Source organism: Syngnathus acus, chromosome 4 (genome assembly GCF_901709675.1).
Source record: "Syngnathus acus chromosome 4, fSynAcu1.2, whole genome shotgun sequence".
Lineage (NCBI taxonomy): Eukaryota > Metazoa > Chordata > Actinopteri > Syngnathiformes > Syngnathidae > Syngnathus > Syngnathus acus.
Genome location: NC_051090.1, coordinates 11,758,789 through 11,778,633, shown reverse-complemented (window position 1 = coordinate 11,778,633; position 19,845 = coordinate 11,758,789). Strand labels below are relative to the sequence as shown.

The 19,845-nt window shown below is 43.1% G+C and overlaps 1 protein-coding gene and 2 long non-coding RNA genes across 3 annotated transcripts in view; 2 read left to right on the top strand and 1 right to left on the bottom strand.

Annotated features, from left to right (window-relative positions):
• Positions 1–2,096, top strand: part of LOC119121732 — a 76,414-nt gene extending 74,318 nt beyond the window's left edge. Inside the window, exon 3 of the long non-coding RNA XR_005097748.1 lies at positions 1,987–2,096. This is a non-coding gene — a long non-coding RNA (uncharacterized LOC119121732). The remainder of the gene's footprint in view (positions 1–1,986) is intronic.
• A 2,867-nt stretch (positions 2,097–4,963) lies between these two features.
• Positions 4,964–16,920, top strand: LOC119121670 (prohibitin-2-like). The gene is made up of 10 exons (XM_037249536.1): positions 4,964–5,089; positions 6,236–6,371; positions 6,573–6,657; positions 10,676–10,755; positions 10,890–11,074; positions 11,152–11,281; positions 13,681–13,784; positions 14,047–14,124; positions 14,855–14,934; positions 16,350–16,920. Exons 1-10 carry the CDS (start codon positions 5,069–5,071, stop codon positions 16,372–16,374), a joined length of 924 nt encoding a protein of 307 aa, XP_037105431.1. The 5' UTR covers positions 4,964–5,068; the 3' UTR covers positions 16,375–16,920.
• Positions 16,921–17,398: 478 nt separating this feature from the next.
• Positions 17,399–19,585, bottom strand: LOC119121724. Its single transcript, XR_005097740.1, has 2 exons — positions 18,907–19,585; positions 17,399–18,720 (listed from the first exon to the last, which is right to left on the bottom strand). It is a non-coding gene; the product is annotated as an uncharacterized LOC119121724 (long non-coding RNA).
• Positions 19,586–19,845: the final 260 nt, after the last annotated feature.

The following is a 19,845-nucleotide window of genomic DNA, read 5'->3' as shown; positions in this document are numbered from 1 at the left end:
GTGGAGAGAGTGAGCAGCACCAGATTCCTGGGGGTGCACATCAGTGAGGACCTCTCCTGGACCACCAACACTGCATCACTGGCGAAGAAAGCTCAGCACCGCCTGTACTTCCTGCGGAAACTCAGGCGAGCAAGTGCTCCTCCGGCCGTCATGACTACATTCTACCGTGGCACCATTGAGAGCGTCCTCTCCAGTTGTATCACTGTGTGGGGTGGTAGCTGCACTGAATACAACAGGAAGGCCCTGCAGCGCATAGTGAACACGGCTGGTAAGATTATTGGTGCTTCACTCCCCTCCCTGAAGGACATTTACACCTCCCATCTCACCCGCAAGGCGACCACGATTGTGTGGGATGTGAGTCACCCCGCTCACTCTTTGTTTGATCTTCTGCCCTCTGGGAAGAGGTACAGGAGCCTGCGCTCCCGCACCACCAGACTCACCAACAGCTTCATACTCCAGGCTGTTAGGATCCTGAACTCTCTCCCCCCTCCTGCATAACGTCCTGTACTTTTGCGCTATATTCTGACTGTCTGGTGTATGCACACTTGCTCCATTTTTGCTCCTCTTATTTATTGTTATTTGTTTATTTATTATTTATTCATCACTCTTATTTATTCATTGTTTGTGCCTTCTTGTTTTTACTTTTTGTGTTGTATACTTGTATGTATATTGTGTACTATGTCTTGTCACCGTGGGATAGTGGGAACGTAATTTCGATCTCTTGGTGTGTCTTGACGTGAAGAAATTGACAATAAAGCAGACTTTGACTTTGACTTTTGACTTTGTCTGCTGTATGCACACTTGCTCCATTTTTGCTCCTCTTATTTATTATGTTATTTATTTATTATTTATTCATCACTCTTATTTATTCATTGTTTGTGCCTTCTTGTTTTTACTTTTTGTGTTGTTTAATTGTATTGTGTACTATGTCTTGTCCCCGTGGGATAGTGGGAAACGTAATTTCGATCTCATTGTGTGTCTTGACATGTGAAGAAATTGACAATAAAGCAGACTTTGATTTTGACTTTGATATGTACATGTGTTTTAGGTTGTTATATGAGTTGGTACCCCCCAAAACAACAAATGTCGGCATAACGTTTTTTTTTTCAACCTTTTATTCAAACACAAACACGTTTGGTATATTAACACCATCAACTACAAGCCAACAAATACAAAATTAAAACATCACTGTCGGCATAAGTATTAACACCATCAACTACAAGCCAACAAATACAAAATTAAAACATCACTGTCGGCATAAAATTTTGTATTTGTTGGCTTGTAGTTGATGGTGTTATTATACCGAATGTGTTTGTGTTTTAATAAAAAGCTGAAAAAACCCCGTTATGCCGACATTTGTTATTTTGGGGCGCACCAACTCATATAACAACGTAAAACACATATACATATTGTCATATACAGCTGTTAACCAAATGTCTGATTTTTATGTTTTAATAGGCGAGTATAAAAACAAGGAATAAAAAACTAGATAAGTTTTAACATAAATGTTTATTAAAAAAAATAATAATAAAAACAAGGAATAAAAAACTAGATAAGTTTTAACATAAATGTTAATTAAAAAAAATAATAATAATAAATTCACGACTCGTTCGTGAACGGGAAGTTACGTCACTGACTCGTAAAGTCCCTCCTCCATCTAACGCTCGCTGGCGCTGCTGATTGGCTGATTGTCTTCTTCGTTATGTTTTACGGCGAGGTAGCACCAGCTTCAATGGGCATTACTGACATCTACTGGTTGAAGTTATATATGAAAGGAAAAAAGAACGAATCACTTTAGGAAGCGATTCGTTCACTCTCGTTCACTGAAATGATCCGTTCTTTTTGAACGAATCGTTCACTCACGAGCCAACACTAATAGTCGGGTCCATTGTGTGGCAGCGTATCGTTGTCAGGAATGAAATGGTGAAATGACATTAAGTGACATTAACTTACATGGTGGGGTAAAATGGGTGCTTCGGTGACAAGTTTGAATTCAAGACAATATTGTTTGACCAAAAGAAGACAACAAAATTATTTATCCATTTATTTATTTATTTAGTATCCAATATTGTAAAGTTATCAGTGCACAAATAATTTATTTACATATACACCGTTTTAAATGGGGGTGGGGGGGACATATCTGTTCTCCCCCTGTAACTTGGGCGAGAAATGAGGCAACCTGTTCAAATTTGCCACACTACCTGAACAGACCCCCAGGAGGACAGAAAAAAAGCCAGTTGGAGTCCAGGACTCACTGTTCTCAAAATGGGAGGGGGGCACAAATTCTCACGGGTTGGCATTTTTATAGAGTTCCTGTTACAATTTTTCTTTTTATCACCCCCTCCCCCCACCTGTCACTTTGCTTGGGACAAAAGGAGCCTTCAGAACTGAAATTTCTTCTCAACCATTCATTTAAATCAATTCACTCAAATCATTCTCGTTATGAAAGATTTCATCACAAAACGTGTGTGGCTTTTTCTTAAATGAACACGTTTGACATTGCTATAGTGTCCGCATTTAATTATAATGCACTTTCATTTTAAAGCAAATTAATAAAAGCAACAATATTAATTTGCTTTGAAAATACCTGAGTAATAAAAATGGATGCATGATGACCACAATTAAGTGTAAGTTCTCCTTTGTAATATATATTCCTTGTAGCATGTAATGCTCCCCAAAAAGTGGAGCTCCTTTGCATCGATGTTTATGCAAAGAGCTCACGTAATTATATCGTTGCTTTTTGGTGACGTGATTGAGTGTTCCTGCTGTACGATTGGTCTTTGAACGCACCTCGCTTCAACGGCAGAATGCAAATTAACTTAAAGAAATTAAATGAAATAATCCTTTTTAAAAATTAAAACTGACTGACGCAAACGTGTGTTTTTCATGTTTTTATTGAAAACAACATAGTGCTGACGTCGTTCGACGCCTTACGGCATCGGTTTTTAGCTTTCCAAACAAGGCGTGCGCGCTCCCGCGGCAGGGGAAACAAATCCTCACGGGGGACCCAAATCGAGCACAACACCGGCGCTGTCTTTACTTCCTCACAGAGGCGCTGCGATTTCTCAAGCCGGAGAAGAAGAAAAAAGACCGAGACGACGACAAAATTACGTCATAGTTTCGTCCTAACAAGTGCCTAGTTCTGCGTGACACCTTTGCTGTCGGCCAATCACGGACTTTGTTCGACGAACGTGCTTGGTGCTGCTGTAAAGCGGCCGCTGTGTGTCGACTAGTGTAGTGCATTCCAGTTCTTTTAAGTGAACTGAATCTTTAGAATCAGTTCACTCAAACGATTCGTTCAAACTAATCGTTCAGCCCCCCACTGATCCGTTTTTTTTTTTTTTTTTTTTTTTTTACTTCAGTAACACACACAACTAAGAAATACACTTCACAATATAATATATATGTAATATAAAGCAGGTAACCAAATGTCTGATTTTTATGTTTTGATTGGCGAATATAAAAACAAGGAATTAAACACCAGACAAGATTTAACATAAATGTTAATTAAAATAATAATAATAATAATAATAAAAGTAAATTTCAAACCGGCAATCTAATGTGAAATTGCAGTAGATATATTGGATATTATTTAGGCGTATACAGTAATCCCTCGTTTATCGCGGATAATTGGTTCCAAAAACCACCGCGAAGTACGGTCACCAACAAGAAGTACTGGGCAGGCTAACGAGTTAGCGGAAAGATGCTAATTCGCGATCGTGCTAACACGCGAAAACGGACTTCTAAAGAAATGTAAACGAACATTTGGAGGAATACTACATTGTCCTAAAGTTTAGACACATGTTTCCTCAATTTAGAATATAGAATTTAGAATTTAGATAAATCATTTTATTTTGACTTTTAAATGTTTTTCTAATTTGGAAAAAAAATGTAGTGAAGCCGCGATAAATGAAACGCGAAGTAGCGAGGGATCACTGGATATGCACCAGGGCCGGTTCTAGGAATGCACATAAGAGGGGGCAGTCTGAAATGTGAAGGGGGCATGTTTTTTTTGTTTTTTTTTTACACATTTTTAACACTGTTAGTGTTTTCTTCACGGCAGTTGTTAGCTGTGTGTCCAGATCTCAACCTGGAGAAGTGGATTGCACTCTGTCAGGCCTCTACACTAAGACCTGTCCAGCTTGGGTGTCCCACCTGAAGATTAAAGCTTCTGCTGATATAGCTCTTAGGGTCACTGAGGCACGCAAACCCCCTGACCACAATAAGGTGGCAATCTCTCAGGGGGGGGAACATATAATATGAATGTTATATTCAGTATTATTTGAGTTGTTGTTAATCATTAGTTATATCGCGCGCGGGTCATTACGACGAGTTTGGTGGAGTTTTTACTGCTTTTTCCAACTCCTACCGCGCTGACTGTAACTTGACACTCTCTGGCTGCGTCTTGCCTCATTTGCATACTCACAGTGATTGGATGTTTACGGAGGGGCGCGGAGTCCTGACAGCAGGCTGTGTGAGGGAGGACACACACTGCACTTCTAAAAGTTTGATTCGAGGGGGCAGGACATCTGTTTGAGGGGGCGTTGCCCCCTCTTGCCCCTGCGTAGAGCCGGCCCCGATATGCACACACGTTATTTAAAAACTATTATAAGTAAATCGTAAATCTACATTCTGGCTTACATAGTTCACGCCAGGAGACGCAACATGTTCACTGACAGATACGTTGATGCACGCGAAGGCATTTCACTCATTGACTCGTTCGCGAACGGGAAAGTCAGGACTCGTTCCCTCACTGATCCGTTCTCGCGATGAACTGGAAATGCGAATCACTCACTCACTGACTCGTTCACTCAGAGATTCGTTCGTTGGTGAACGGGAAATGCAATTCACGACTCGTTCGTGAACGGGAAGTTACGTCATTTTTCTTCTTCGTTTTGTTTTACGGCGAGGTGGTGAAGTCATATGAACTGAAAAAAGAACGAATCACTTTAGGAAGTTCACTCTCGTTCACTGAAAAGATTCGTTACTTTGAACGAATCGTTCACTCACGAGCCAACATTAAGTGTCGACCTTCGGTTCTTATCGCTTTCGAGTGACGCGAAGCAGCATGGCGAGCAAGGAGCCCAATGTAAGAGTTACAACTTTCAACTTTCGCGTACTGACGTGAATTGTTGCTTATTGGGGAGGGGTTCCGCGTGTGAAGGTCTAACAAACGTGTGTTTAAACCAGAACCTCCTCTGAAAGAGTAAGGGATCAATTAGCTAGCCTACGCGCTAGCTAGCATGCGGCTATGCTAACCAGCGCGATGTGCGAACTTTCGATGGGTTTTCGATCAAGGTCATGTTGATCACTGATTTGTCTTAAAGTCTTAACACACAGTTGAAGACGTATCAGAAGACTATCAAAGATGTGTTGTGTTTTGTTCAAGATGTCCGTTGTTGAGCAAGGAAAACAAAGATGTGGAGTAATAGTTGGTTCTTTATTTGCAAGATCTTGGGTTGCTTTACGGCAGTCGGTACACAATGCACCAGCAGATGAAACAACAACCTCATAGTTCCGGTCAGAAGGCTTTATAGTGTCCACAAGCAGGAATAAGAAGGAAGAGTAGAAAGGGGAGGGGAAAAGAAGGAAAAATATATCCTCAAATCAGACATTTGTCTTATCTACTGAATATTTTGTACCTATGTGTCATGAAGTTATTGAGCTGTGCCTTATGTGTAATGGAAAATGTGTGTATAAATTAATAAGAGTATTTACAATTGACATGATAAAATATATAAATTAATAGGAATATGTACACATTGATTCACATGATAAGTATAACAGTATAAAAATATGAAAAGTATATAAGTTTGTATAACGTAACAAAAATATGCTGTTGCTCTCTCTTCCGATGACATTCAGCAACGTCTCGACTTACCCCGTTATGCCGATTTTGTACTCCGAAATTTTTAGATGTGCGCTCACGTTATCTTGTCTTGGGCATATTCTTTGTGTATTTTGCATCAATATACAGCATATAATTGTAAATGTAATTTTGTACTTTTGTCTTCTCTAATTTTCTTTTTTAACAAATATTTTCTCCTCCAAAGTCTTTTTTTTTCCTATTCATCCATTTATCTAATGTTTATGTATTTACCATCGGATATTTTTTATTATACCCATCTATTGCAAATTCTTTCCGTCTACTTTTCACTTTTTTTTTTTATCCCCGACTCAAATTTAAATGATGATGTACCCATGTTGCTTTGTACCGATTGCCGTTCTATTGCAGCGGTTGGTCCAGAATCTCCGAGACCTGATTGGTCGCATGGCAGGCTCGTCCGGCGGTAGGGGTGCCGGACTCGGAATCAAACTGCTGCTTGGCGCCGGCGCCTTGGCGTACGGCGTCAAAGAAGCCACGTACACTGGTACGCATTGACATGAATTTATAAATGGAGCATCAACTTTGTTGAGCAGATGTGGCAAAGTTCTCACAGTCAGTAAATAAGTCCTATTTCCCTCTTTTATTAACTTCTACAATTGGAATATGTTGAGAACCTTTGTAGTGCTTGTACCAAGATGAAATTGCCGCAGCTGCGCTAATTTCTGGACCGCATTTCTGCTCACAGTGGAGGGCGGTCACCGAGCGGTGGTGTTCAACAGGATCGGCGGCATGCAGATGGACACGGTGCTGGCCGAGGGCCTTCATTTCAGGTGACGATGGGTCCGCGTAACTTGGACCTCGCCGGTTTGTATTGTGCCTCTGTTAGAATTGTTTTGGATTCCATTTCGATAGTTTATTTTTGACTTTTTGTTTTTTAAAATTCGCTTAGTTTCAGTTCATTTTTAGAGCAAGCCTATAAGCCAGGGGTTGCCAACCAGTCAGACTAAGAGCCACATTCTTTACAGTGTTACAGCAAAGAGCCACATCATACACATGGGCACACATGAACATCACCCCATCACACACACACCTCTGCTCCGCCAAATTTATTGTGTGACATTATTAGAGATGCACCGATCCGATATCTGGATCGGATATCGGCCCCGATATCAACAAAATAGATGGATCGGGTATCGGAAAATGCAGCCGATCTGTGAGCCGATCCTTTCCTTAATCTATTGGGACGCGGGCTACGTCATACGTCAGCAGCACGTGTGCCGCGGGACGTGGGCTACGTCATACGTCAGCAGCACGTGTGCCGCATGCCACGAGAGTTTTCTAAACAAACGCAAACATGGAGCGAACGAAAGAGTCAGCTGTGTGGAGGTACTTTAAACTGAACACGCCAACTAGCTCGACGGCAGTTTGTAATGTCTGCAAAGCTAATGTTGCCAGGGGTGGTGGTAGTACTGCCAGTTATAGTACTACCAATTTAAGCATCTCCAGAAACACCACGTAACGGAGCACCAGGAGTTCCAGCAGTTGAGCAGATCAAAGGGAGCGGGAGGTGGAGCTACACAGCAGTTAACGTTAGCAGATGCACTGCAAAGACGGGAGAAATTCCCAGGCAATAGCGCAAAAGCTATGAGAATTACTGAGAAAGTGCTGGAATTCATGGTTTTGGATGGACAACCGATGAGTGTTGTTGAAAACGAGGGCTTCCGACGTTTACTTGAGCACCTGGAGCCACGGTACAATTTGCCATCGCGCAAGTATTTTTCTGAGACCGTCACTGTCAGAAATGTATGAGAAAGTGTGCGAACACTTGTCACAAGAATTAAGAGATGTAGATGCCATGAGCTTCACAACTATGTAGAGACATGTTTACATTGCTTGATTATTGTATTTGACCAAGTCACTTGTTTATTCTCTTGTCCCGATGCTATATTTTATTTTTAATTCCACTCTGCACTTTCAGTATTTAGAAATAATTTTGAATGTTTTTTTTTGTGTTCGACTAAGCAGAGCTTGTTTTCAGGGAGCACTTCTCATTGCTGCTTAAATGAGCATTTAGAGCAGTGGTGGGCAAACGTTTTGACTTGCGGGCCGAATTGGGTTCTAAATTTTGACCGGGGGGCCGAACCAGGAGCAGATGGATGTAGTGTTTGTGTGAAGTAATATAAATGACATGTAAAGGTCATTGCATAAAAGGTTTTTACTTTTAGTAGATACTATAGCATGGATATTAAAAAAAGCTTTTTGAAAAAAAATGCATTTATTAACAGCATTAAAAAAATATTTCACCAAAAAACTACTATCAGTGATTCTTATTAAATACGACACTGTTATGATGAATAACATTTTCCATCACTTCAGCGCCTGCAGGTCAGATTTATGAAATATGTTTATCCAATGAGGCGAAATCACATCCAACGGCAAATATTCTGACCAAATAGTACATCATCTTGAAGAATCAGTGAAAGAATACATCTAAATAAAGTAATAAAGAAATCAATAGTATTGTTGGTTTCCCTTTTTTGCTAGTGCATCATAGTCTGGAGTAAAATTTGTTGTGGTAATTCTTAGGATAGAGCCGAGGTGTCGGTCCGTTAACCTAGATATCTGTGACGGGCTTTGTTGACGTTCATGTGGCTGAACGTCTTCTCACACACGTAGGTCGAGCCAAATTGTCCACTCTTTTTTAACATTCGGCGCTCAGTGTCCACCTTTCTTTTCTTCGGGCCACTCATTTTAATGGAAGGATTCCAGGGGAAGGTTTGTGGGTGGCATTAGCGTAAAACTGTATCTGAAAACTCAGCGCGCGAATTACGAGAATATTGACGTCACAGCCTACACTCGAAATTCGGCACTGATAGATGAAATTACTACGTACTACTGAGTACGCACACGTACTTGTGAGTGTGCACAGAGCTTTCTGACACGGCTCCCGGGAGTAAATGCGCGGACATTATACTCTTTCATCACAGCAACATCTTCATTACAAATCAAACAGACACACTTTCTGTTGATTTCTTTGAAGAAATACTCATTTTCCCAACGTGTTTGAAATATTCTACACTCACTTGCTATTTTGCGTTTCTTCGGTGCAGCCATTTCTGGGGACTCGTGGTAAAAGTTTTTCTTCGCTTGATTTCATTTGTGTGGCGGGCTCCATCTAGTGTTGAAACCGAGAGGTGCAACAGAGTTGAGCTCAAGCTTCTTGTGCGGGCCATATTCAATTATGTTTTCAGAATTTGCTGCGGGCCAATAAAAACTGGACCGCGGGCCGCAGTTGGCCCGCGGGCCGTAGTTTGGACACCCCTGATTTAGAGCAAAGAACTGTGTAGTCATGTCTGATGCCATTGCCTTTAGTCTTTTCTGTTCCACATGTAGAGGTATGTAGCTTGTTAAGTCAACCATAATATCGGATCGGTACGCAAAGACACGGCATCGGTATCGAAACTGAAAAAGTCGGATCGGTGCATCTCTAGACATTATCATGTCACACACACACCAATATAATAACAGAAATTGACTCATACAGTACCAAGACCACAGGCCAGTCATTTTCAACAATGAACATTGTGTGCACTGTCTCACACACACAAACTATCAGTTCAACAAAGTCCACAAACAAAAACATAATTTTCAATAACGTTTTTTCACTTACTATGCATGTTGCTTAGTGCAACTTCTGGCATTCCTTGCCTTGAACAATCCTCTTCTAATCTGGTTTGTATTCTGTTGTTGCCACTCGAAGTAATTCTTTTAGTTGGATGACTGATACCATTCGTTTTAGTTTGTCGTTTTCAGGAGACAAGATTTCAACAACGTCACTGAGGCATTTTTTAACGAACTCCCCTTACAATGAGGTATGGCTTTTCAGCCCGTGCAATGTTCCAAGCCAGTTGATACAATGCAGGTGTGACAATCTCTGAGTGCTTCGTAATTTTGGGGAAAAACTGTACCTGTTTTTCTCCCTAACTTTTCAAAGTGTCCAACTTGCTCTTGCGAAAGTCCTGATCGATGTTAGCATGGAGTGAGCTGAAGTGGCGCTGAAGATTTGAAGCTTTGAAATGCGCTTATGACGTCTGACATATCAGGCAGAATGGCTTGCCAGTACGTTCAACAAAAAAATATAAACTTTCCACTCTGTTAAAAACGTCCTGTGTTCAACTTCATATTTTTGTTTAGCTATGCATTTTTTCCCTGCCATTTTGAGAGCGAAATTGACACTAATTGTTTACTCGAATGGGTTTGCCCCTCCTGCTTTGTGGAATTTCGCCTCATGCGCATGCGTGTTTGACGATAATACCATATTGAACTCAAGCGAAGGGAACACGCACCAAAAAAAAAAAACACGAATAAAAATGTTGATATGAATGTAAAAGAGCCGCATGAAACCAGGCTAAGAGCCGCATGCGGCTCGGGAGCCGCGGGTTGGCCAAGCCTGCTCTAAGCCTTTGTGGTTTCTCAAATTTTTCCCAAAATTATTTGAGTTTTTATTAGTTTTACAATTAGCTTTTTATGTAGCTTGGGTGGAGCGCAAGATAAAAAAAAAAAAAAGGTCATGCGGTATTGCGTAGTAAAGTAAACTAAAGGTAAGTAGTAAGTAAAGTAAACAGTTTCACCAGTTTCGTCTTCAGCTCCGGTTGTAAATCAGTACGGAAATAGATTTAAAGCTCATGTATGAAAATTGACAAAAATGGAAAAGGGAATTTTTACTCCGGTTCTTTAGCAACATAGTTTGTTTTAATTGTATTTATTTTTTTTGGTAAGCGTTTTCATTTTCAGTCTTAATTATTTTTGCAATAGCCACTGAGCTTAGGTGCGCCCTGTGTGCGTTAGGATCCCGTGGTTCCAGTACCCCATCATCTATGACATCAGAGCCCGACCCAGGAAGATCTCCTCACTGACCGGTAGCAAAGGTAACCCAAACCCCACCGCGTCTGTCCAAGTCTGTCACGTGGCGGCGAGGTGACGTTTTTGCCAGACAACGTAAGCAGATGCGAGACGTTTTGAAAGGTGCACCCCCGATGACTATGCTGGTCGTGCCGATTAGACCTGCAGATGGTGAACATTGCGGTGAGGGTGCTGTCGCGTCCGATGGCATCCAATCTACCCGCCATGTACCAGCGTCTGGGCAAGGACTACGATGAGCGGGTGCTGCCCTCCATCGTCAATGAGGTCCTCAAGTCGGTGGTGGCCAAGTTCAACGCCTCCCAGCTCATCACGCAAAGAGCGCAGGTACGCTCGTCTTCCGGCTGGCCGAAAACGGAAGTCGGCCGTCCGCGGGCCCCCACGGTGAGCCTGTGCTTGCGCAGGTGTCGCTGTTGGTGCGCAGGGAGCTCTTTGAACGCGCCAAAGACTTCAACATCATCCTAGACGACGTGGCCATCACCGAGCTGAGCTTCAGCAGCCAGTACACCGCCGCCGTCGAGGCCAAGCAAGTCGGTAAGGAATTGCCCTTTGCTTCGGGAAAGTAAACCAAAAAAAACCCATCAGAGGCGATTCGCCACAAACTAAAGAAGCGCTCGCTGGGCCTTTCTGGGGTTCAAGAAAAGGGTCATGACTTGACATTAACCAAACTAAAGAGGAGCCTTTTGTGATCATTCACATCAGACCAAAAGCAAAGCAATATTTATTAATATATACAGTGCCTTGCGAAAGTATTCGGCCCCCTTGAACCTTTCAACATTTCGCGACATTTCAGGCTTCAAACATAAAGATATAAAAGTTTAATTTTTTGTCAAGAATCAACAAGTGGGACACAATCGTGAAGTGGAACAAAATTTATTGGATAATTTAAACTTTTTTAACAAATAAAAAACTGAAAAGTGGGGCGTGCAATATTATTCGGCCCCCTTGCGCTAATACTTTGTAGCGCCACCTTTTCCTGCAATTACAGCTGGAAGTCGCTTGGGGTATGTCTCTATCAGTTTTGCACATCGAGAGACTGGAATTCTTGCCCATTCTTCCTTGCAAAACAGCTCGAGCTCAGTGAGGTTGGATGGAGAGCGTTTGTGAACAGCAGTCTTCAGCTCTTTCCACAGATTCTCGATTGGATTCAGGTCTGGACTTTGACTTGGCCATTCTAACACCTGGATACGTCTATTTGTGAACCATTCCTTTGTAGATTTGGCTTTATGTTTTGGATCATTGTTCTGTTGGAAGATAAATCTCCGTCCCAGTCTCAGGTCTTTTGCAGACTCCAACAGGTTTTCTTCCAGAATGGTCCTGTATTTGGCTCCATCCATCTTCCCAACAATTTTAGCCATCTTCCGTGTCCCTGCTGAAGAAAAGCAGGCCCAAACCATGATGCTGCCACCACCATGTTTGACAGTGGGGATGGTGTGTTCAGGGTGATGAGCTGTGTTGCTTTTACGCCAAACATATCGTTTTGCATTGTGGCCAAAAAGTTCGATTTTGGTTTCATCTGACCAGAGCACCTTCTTCCACATGTTTGGTGTGTCTCCCAGGTGGCTTGTGGCAAACTTTAAACGAGACTTTTTATGGATATCTTTGAGAAATGGCTTTCTTCTTGCCACTCTTCCATAAAGGCCAGATTTGTGCAGTGCACGACTGATTGTTGTCCTATGGACAGACTCTCCCACCTCAGCTGGAGTTATCTGCAGTTCATCCAGAGTGATCATGGGCCTCTTGGCTGCATCTCTGATCAGTCTTCTCCTTGTTTGAGATGAAAGTTTGGAGGGACGGCCAGGTCTTGGTAGATTTGCAGTGGTCTGATACTCCTTCCATTTCAATATAATTGCTTGCACAGTGCTCCTTGAGATGTTTAAAGCTTGGGAAATCTTTTTATATCCAAATCCGGCTTTAAACTTCTCCACAACAGTATCTCGGACCTGCCTGGTGTGTTCCTTTGTCTTCATGGTTCTCTCTGCGCTTTAAACAGAACCCTGGGACTATCAAAGAGCAGGTGCATTTATACGGAGACTTGATTACACACAGGTGCATTCTATTTATCATCATCAGTCATTTAGGACAACATTGGATCATTCAAAGATCCTCACTGAACTTCTGGAGTGAGTTTGCTGCACTGAAAGTAAAGGGGCCGAATAATATTGCACGCCCCACTTTTCAGTTTTTTATTTGTTAAAAAAGTTTAAATTAGCCAATAAATTTCGTTCCACTTCACGATTGTGTCCCACTTGTTGTTGATTCTTGACAAAAAATACAATTTTTATATCTTTATGTTTGAAGCCTGAAATGTGGCGAAATGTTGAAAGGTTCAAGGGGGCCGAATACTTTCGCAAGGCACTGTAAATATTATATATTAATATATAAGAAGAAATTACGAAGATCCGGTCATCCTTTCCGGACACCCAAAACACATTTGATGCCACACAAAAACTCTGACATAAGAAAAGTGTCACTTTAACGTCGCGCAAAAAGTTTGGAAGAGGGAGGGAGGGAGACCCTTTCAGGCCACTTAGTGCACTCAACGGCCGCTCCGCGCCACAGTGCGAACTTTCAATGGCCGCTAAAGACGCTAGTAAGACTCGCTCGCACTCTGCTCGGTAAGTCGGGCGATATTGGCTTTAACGGCCGCTGAGAAGTCGGGCTCTTCGCCATTAGGGAAAGTTTCTTGCCATTTTTGCTTGTGCATGCGGTGCCATCGTTGAGCGTGTTGGAGGGCAAATTTCAACATTGTTTGGCTCACGTTTGTTGATGAATTGACATTATTTGTTGACAATTGTGCGCTTCCGCCACCGAGCATTCAAACCAAGAGTTTTTCAACTTGTGACCATTCATCCATCCGTTCTCTTCTCTTGAGCTTCACACCGGTGTTGCGTTTCACAAGTAAGTCGAAGGCCGTGTCTCCGTGTGCGCAGCTCAGCAAGAGGCGCAGAGGGCTCAGTTCTACGTGGAGAAAGCCAAACAAGACCAGCGGCAGAAGATCATCCAGGCCGAAGGAGAAGCCGAGGCGGCCAAGATGGTAAAAAATACGCGGATTTTTGCAACAAAGAATCCATGGGAGGTTTCTTTATACGGCGCGTTCCCAGCAGCTACCACAAAGCGTCAACAACGGACGCAGAGCGACCGATTGCACCGAGGCCGTCTGTCGGCCAATTTTCTGCCCTAAATGTGCGTTTCCAGTTGTCTTGAATACGCCAAGACAAGTCGACCATGGAGCAGCAATGTGGGCCATGTGGCGAGCATGAAAGCAACCCGCCCACCTCTGAATTTGTGTGTTTCAGCTGGGCCAAGCCGTCACCAAGAATCCCGGCTACCTGAAGCTGAGGCGCATCCGAGCCGCTCAGACCATCGCCAAGACGGTCGGTCACTCACTCGCTCGCCTTTTATCTCAGCGTTAGGACGGCGACAATGACGAGAAATGCAATGATGACTTTGACAAGGGAGGTGCTCTTGACACCATTGACAATTATTAAGATCACGGCCATGAGCATGCTGGTGACCGCCGTCATCGAGGGGAAGGGGAGGAAGCTTAGTTGGGCTTGGCCAAGAGGGATTTTCTCACAGCACTTCCCAAGTTTGGCAGAAAAAAATTTCAATAGGCGAGTCAACCTAAAAACACACAGACTGAATTAAAGAACTTCTCTTCCCTCCTAACTTTTAGGCCTTTAATGCCAACAACAGCACAGGGAAAAATTACAGGCAGAACTTTGGAGCGCTTATAGGAACAACAGGGAAGAATTGTTCAAGTGCAAAGACATACAAAATGGATCTTTAAGGTTTTTTTTTTTTTATCTTTAAGTTGCAGCCATATATGTCTGCAGTCAATAGATTGAACAAAGACTTAGCGCCTTCGAGTGGAGAAACAACACACGGACGTGGTTCTGAGCCAGCGAGTCGGACACGCGATGACAGCTTGACTGAAGTGCGAATGAATGAGCACTACTACAGCAGTTTTTTTTTTTACCAGGGATGGGATTTTGTTTACCAGGGATGACAGCCAACAAATTAAATTATGACAAGACCATCATGTCTAATAACCAAGGCGATGTCAGTTCCTGCGCTGATGTTAACGCCGATGTGGTCCCGCAGGTGTCGACGTCTCAGAACAAAGTGTACCTGAATGCTGAAAGTTTGGTCCTCAACTTGCAGAACCAGGCCTTGTTTGACAAGTGAGTGCCCCGATTGTCCCTCGTTACATGCGCGTCTCTGAACGTGAGCACCGTGACCCCTTCGGCCATGCCTGGCTCATTTCGTGATCTTGTAACTGCTGCGCCCATTTGTACCGCAACTCGACTTAACGGAAAGAATGAAACTGTCCGACTGATTGTCGTCGGAGCCGCCTGCTCCGCTAGCTCCTTCCCATTGTGTTCCACCAAAACAGATTCCACGTCGACAAAAAAGGCGACGCACCGATTGCTGTTGGAACTTTGCTTCTCGCCTCGTACTCGGGCTGAATAGTTTCAGAATTAACTCTTGTACAGAATATCCCATTGATTGATGAAACTGGAATTAGACGAAAACAATATTTTGCTTCTGTCCACTTGGGGTCGCCATTCTCCTGTTCCAAACGGTAGTTCCTTTTTGAGGCGAGGGCGGGTGTACTTTGGTACTGTACTTAAGTCATTTATTGTACTTGAATCAATTTCTGTATTTTTTCTTTTCCTATGTTTGAAGGCTGCATCTGAGCGGGGATGGTTTGTGAGTGTGCGTGCGCACGTAGCAAAGATTGTTTTTGGGCAGGCTTTGTTCTAGTTCGCAAACACGTTTGCCAACAGTTTTAATGGTCTGTAATAGTTTTTCTTGTCCCGCAAAAAATTGGAACATGATCCAAATTTTATGACAAGAAAAGTGAATACATTTGTGCCGTTTTGTTGTCTATTTTCCAACTATAGCGAGTGAACCTATAAAGTTAAAGTTAAGTTAAAGTCCCAATGATCGTCACACACAGATCTGGGTGTGGTGAAATTTGTCCTCTGCATTTAACCCATCCCCGTATGATTTTAATCCATCCCCTGGGGGAGAGGGGAGCAGTGAGCAGCAGCGGTGCCGTGCTCGGGAATCAGTTGGTGATCTAACCCCGCAATTCCAACCCTTAATGCTGAGTGCCAAGCAGGGAGGCAATGGGTCCCATTTTTATAGTCTTTGGTATGACCCGGCCGGGGTTTGAACCCACAACCTTCCAGTCTCAGGGCGGACACTCTACCACTAGGCCACTGAGCTGGTTTATTGAGTGAACTTGATCAAGTTGGACTTTGGATCAAGTGCTTGTTTCTTTCTGCCGCCCCGAGTCTCAGACAAGTTGCAAAGGGCTTCACGTGCATCAGCATTCCCAATCGACTACTTTTACTTTGACTCAAGTCAAACGTTTTGCACCTGGATCTGTCTTGAACTTCATTCAGTAAATTCATGACCCACCAACGGCCCGGTGAGTGAGCAAAGCGGGCGAGAGCGCACATTGCGGTTGCTGGGCTGCTTTGCATTCGATTGAAAAGCTTTGCTGCTGTCGTGTCTGCACGACCTGCTTACATTTTACTACTTTGATGGAAACTAATTTGCTTCGTCTGACAACTAATTCCTGTTTCAGTTTATCGTTGGGCCTGAAGAAGTGATGAAGAGGCCGTCGTGTTCATCGCGACCGACCGATGGGCACTCGCGGACGCTGCGGACAGCTGGTGGACACCAAACAAAAGTCGGGAACAAGTTGATTTTGTTTTTCTTTAGTTTTGTTTTTCTAATTGTGACACAAGATGCCGGTGACGTCGTTGGTAGCGCCACGCAATCGCTCCCGCGTGCATTTGTAAATGCAAATTTGACCTCGTTGGAGATTAGCATGCAACATCTCTGTTAGGACGTCGGTTTAAGCGTATCAGCTGCCCGTTTCCGTAGCAACGTGCATGCGATGAGGTTCTCCCGGCGCGTGCGTGACTCAAGCAATTAGCACTCCTGATTTTCACGGTGGCAGTTATTGATTGTGTGATTGTCATGAATGTGTTGCTTCCCAACATCGAACTTTAACGTCGCTGCAATAGGACGACTCGGAAAACCATCTCGTCTCAATTCACTCTGTCATCTAATGGAAGAGCATTTCATGTCATCGTTTTGAAAAATTCAAAGCTTTCATGCACAGGTTTCAATAAATCGAAGACACAAGAAAGGAAAGCATTGAATGATTTTTAAATCTAAGTTTGCTCATATTGACAAATGAAAAGGTCAGGAGACTTGCCAACGTGTCTGACGTCTTCAAGGATTCGGAACGTTTACGAAAAATATTTTTTTGCCCCCCAATGCAATAAAATTATAATGGCCGTCAATTGCACGCAGACTGTATAAATCTAACTCGTTTGCTGACTCGGGTTGTGTGCCAGCTAGGCCAACCCAAATCCAGTTGTTCAAGCACAACGAGTAGTAGGAAGCGCTGCGATGCGCCCAGCGGGGAGCGAGCGCAGCGCAGGCCTTGACAGGCCTCGCTGGAATTTGGCTCAACATGTCCGAACACGCACAAAACTCGTTCACCTTGTCTGCTCCTCCTTCCGATTCTTCCGCTTTCTATTAGACTTTCATCAGACAACTCGACATAGCACTGACCATCTGTCATGTTTTTTTTTTTTAAATTCAAACTTTTATTCAAACACAAACACATTAGGTATAATAACATCTACAACTACAAACAGACAAAAACAAAATAAGACATCCACAATACCAGGAGAGAAAAAAACCACATTACAGGGCAACTGCATCTTATATCCTAAGAGTATACACCCAGAGCAAGCATCTTACAGAAACAGCCTCTCAATAAATGAGGTCAGTTTTACAGCATTCTTGGTGTTAATAAGTTTTAACAAAATGTTGTAGGATTTCAGATCATTCTTCCAATGCAGAATGTTTGATTTTGCTTTAAGGAGGTGGGATTTGTGTATATATTGTTTGGCCAACAAAATAATAAAAAATCAAATTTACCGTTATGAAAAAAACATTTTTCATCAGACATCGTAAGAGTAACAAACAAGCCCATTGATGAAAGTCAAGCCAAAACCTTTGTACAGACTCACACCAAGACCATCTGTCCATCTTCACGCCTGAAGCTCCAGAAATGCTGAAATATTTCTGCAATTGCTAGTCAAAAATCGTCCGTGCTGCACCAAGTTTCTAGACCTCTCAAGTGCCAGAAGAAGGCGCTGTTGTTTATCAGCGTTAACTAAAGGCGCAGTCAAAACACACAAAAGGTTCTTTGCACTTGGAGTTTCCGCCACTAAAGTGTTCCGATCGGGCGCTTTCCAGAAGGACAAACCAAGGTGCGTCTTTGGGCCCTGATTTGGACTATTGTTGCCATGGTCCAAACCTTAAATGGTGTCACTGAAGTCACGTTGTAGTTGCTATTTGCTGGCCAGTCCAGGGCCAGTTAATAGTCGAGATTCGCTCCGGGCTTTCGGGCTTGCCTCTCTGCAGTACTTTTCTTCTCCTCCTCCTCCTCGTCTTTTCACCCTTCACATTGCTCCACTTTTTCCATTTTTCAGCTCAGGAAAAAAAGTATATCTGTTTCTGTCTGCCCCTCCCCTTCCACGTGACGTTTCGCATCGATTCATTACAACTTGCAATGAAATGAAGTGCTCGAATCGCAACACTCCCAAGCTGCTCTGATGTCGTCCCTCAGAACATGTAATAATTCAGAAAAATATTTTTTTAAATATATCAGTGTACACTTTTGTTTTAATTGAGGAGCTCGGTTTATTTTTGTTGCTTTGTGTCACAAGCCCAAATAGAAATTACAGGAAAAATTAAGATACGCTCAACGGAAGTGAGGAAAACAACTGTTGAGGAGCTGTTGAGAGCCGGTCGCCGATGTCTTTTCAGTCGTTTATTTAAGAGACAAATGCAAAATAACAGGCCGAGCACGGGGTCCTGACGCCACTCTAACCGACGCCCTCTTTTAACTCAAAGGGTAACCAATACAAAAACTATTTTAAGATACGCTCAACGGAAGTGAGGAAAACAACTGTTGAGGAGCTGTTGAGAGCCGGTCGCCGATGTCTTTTCAGTCGTTTATTTAAGAGACAAATGCAAAATGACAGGCCGAGCACGGGGTCCTGACGCCACTCTAACCCACGCCCTCTTTTAACTCAAAGGGTAACCAATACAAAAACTATTTCCTATCATTCACGTTTTTTACGTTCACATATTTTACAATGCTTTATCTATTAGAACTGCAACAAAAAACGTGATTGCTGAAAATCAATGAGTAAAAAAAATTAGGTTTGAATTTGAAGTTTGCTCATGAAACTAATTCAAATGTAAGTACCACTACGTGGGAAATCGGCGCAACAATTTGGACACCATTTTTATGTGACGAAAATAATGAAATAAGAAACCTTGTCCAAACTTGATTGGTCGTCTTGTACTACCGATTTTTGACGTGGCGACTAAAGTATGCTACCCCCTGCTGTACGACTGGAAAAAGGCTGGAAGCCCCATTGACGCCAGCACGGCTCAATGTTGATGTGACTTACGTACCGATATAGAGTTTGCTCCGCTTTACCTTGGTCACCATATTGTCAATTAACTTTCAATGTTGGAGTTTATCGCGTAAAATCAAGGCAAGGTCGTTCATGAATGCGGGCTACTTCTGGTACAGGATTTCCGTCGCCCCGAAGTTCCCACCCACGACCAAGTTTGCTGTTGATTGACAACGGCGTCGACCACTCACCGTGCGCAAAGCGTCAGCCTTATGTTCGCTTCAGCAGACCGGCCAGTAACGAGCCGCTCGACAAAGCTTTAACGCCACACGGGCGAGGCGGGTGGACATCTTGGTGAGGGACCGAGCAATAGTCACAGCCGCCATCTTGGTGAGGGAAATAAAGCAACAAGCCATCGACTGTCGTCGTTTGTTAGGAAACAAATTCTTGCCGAATTAACAACCATATATTTCCACACTTGGCGCGATATTTCCTCCTTCTTGTGAGGTTTTGTGGCCACTTGATGCTCAGTCTGTCGTGTTACCATGGCTTCTCCGATACACCCCCGCCCTCACGCCTGTCCTACTTTTTCCTCGCACATGCGCGCGCGCGCACACACACTTATACACA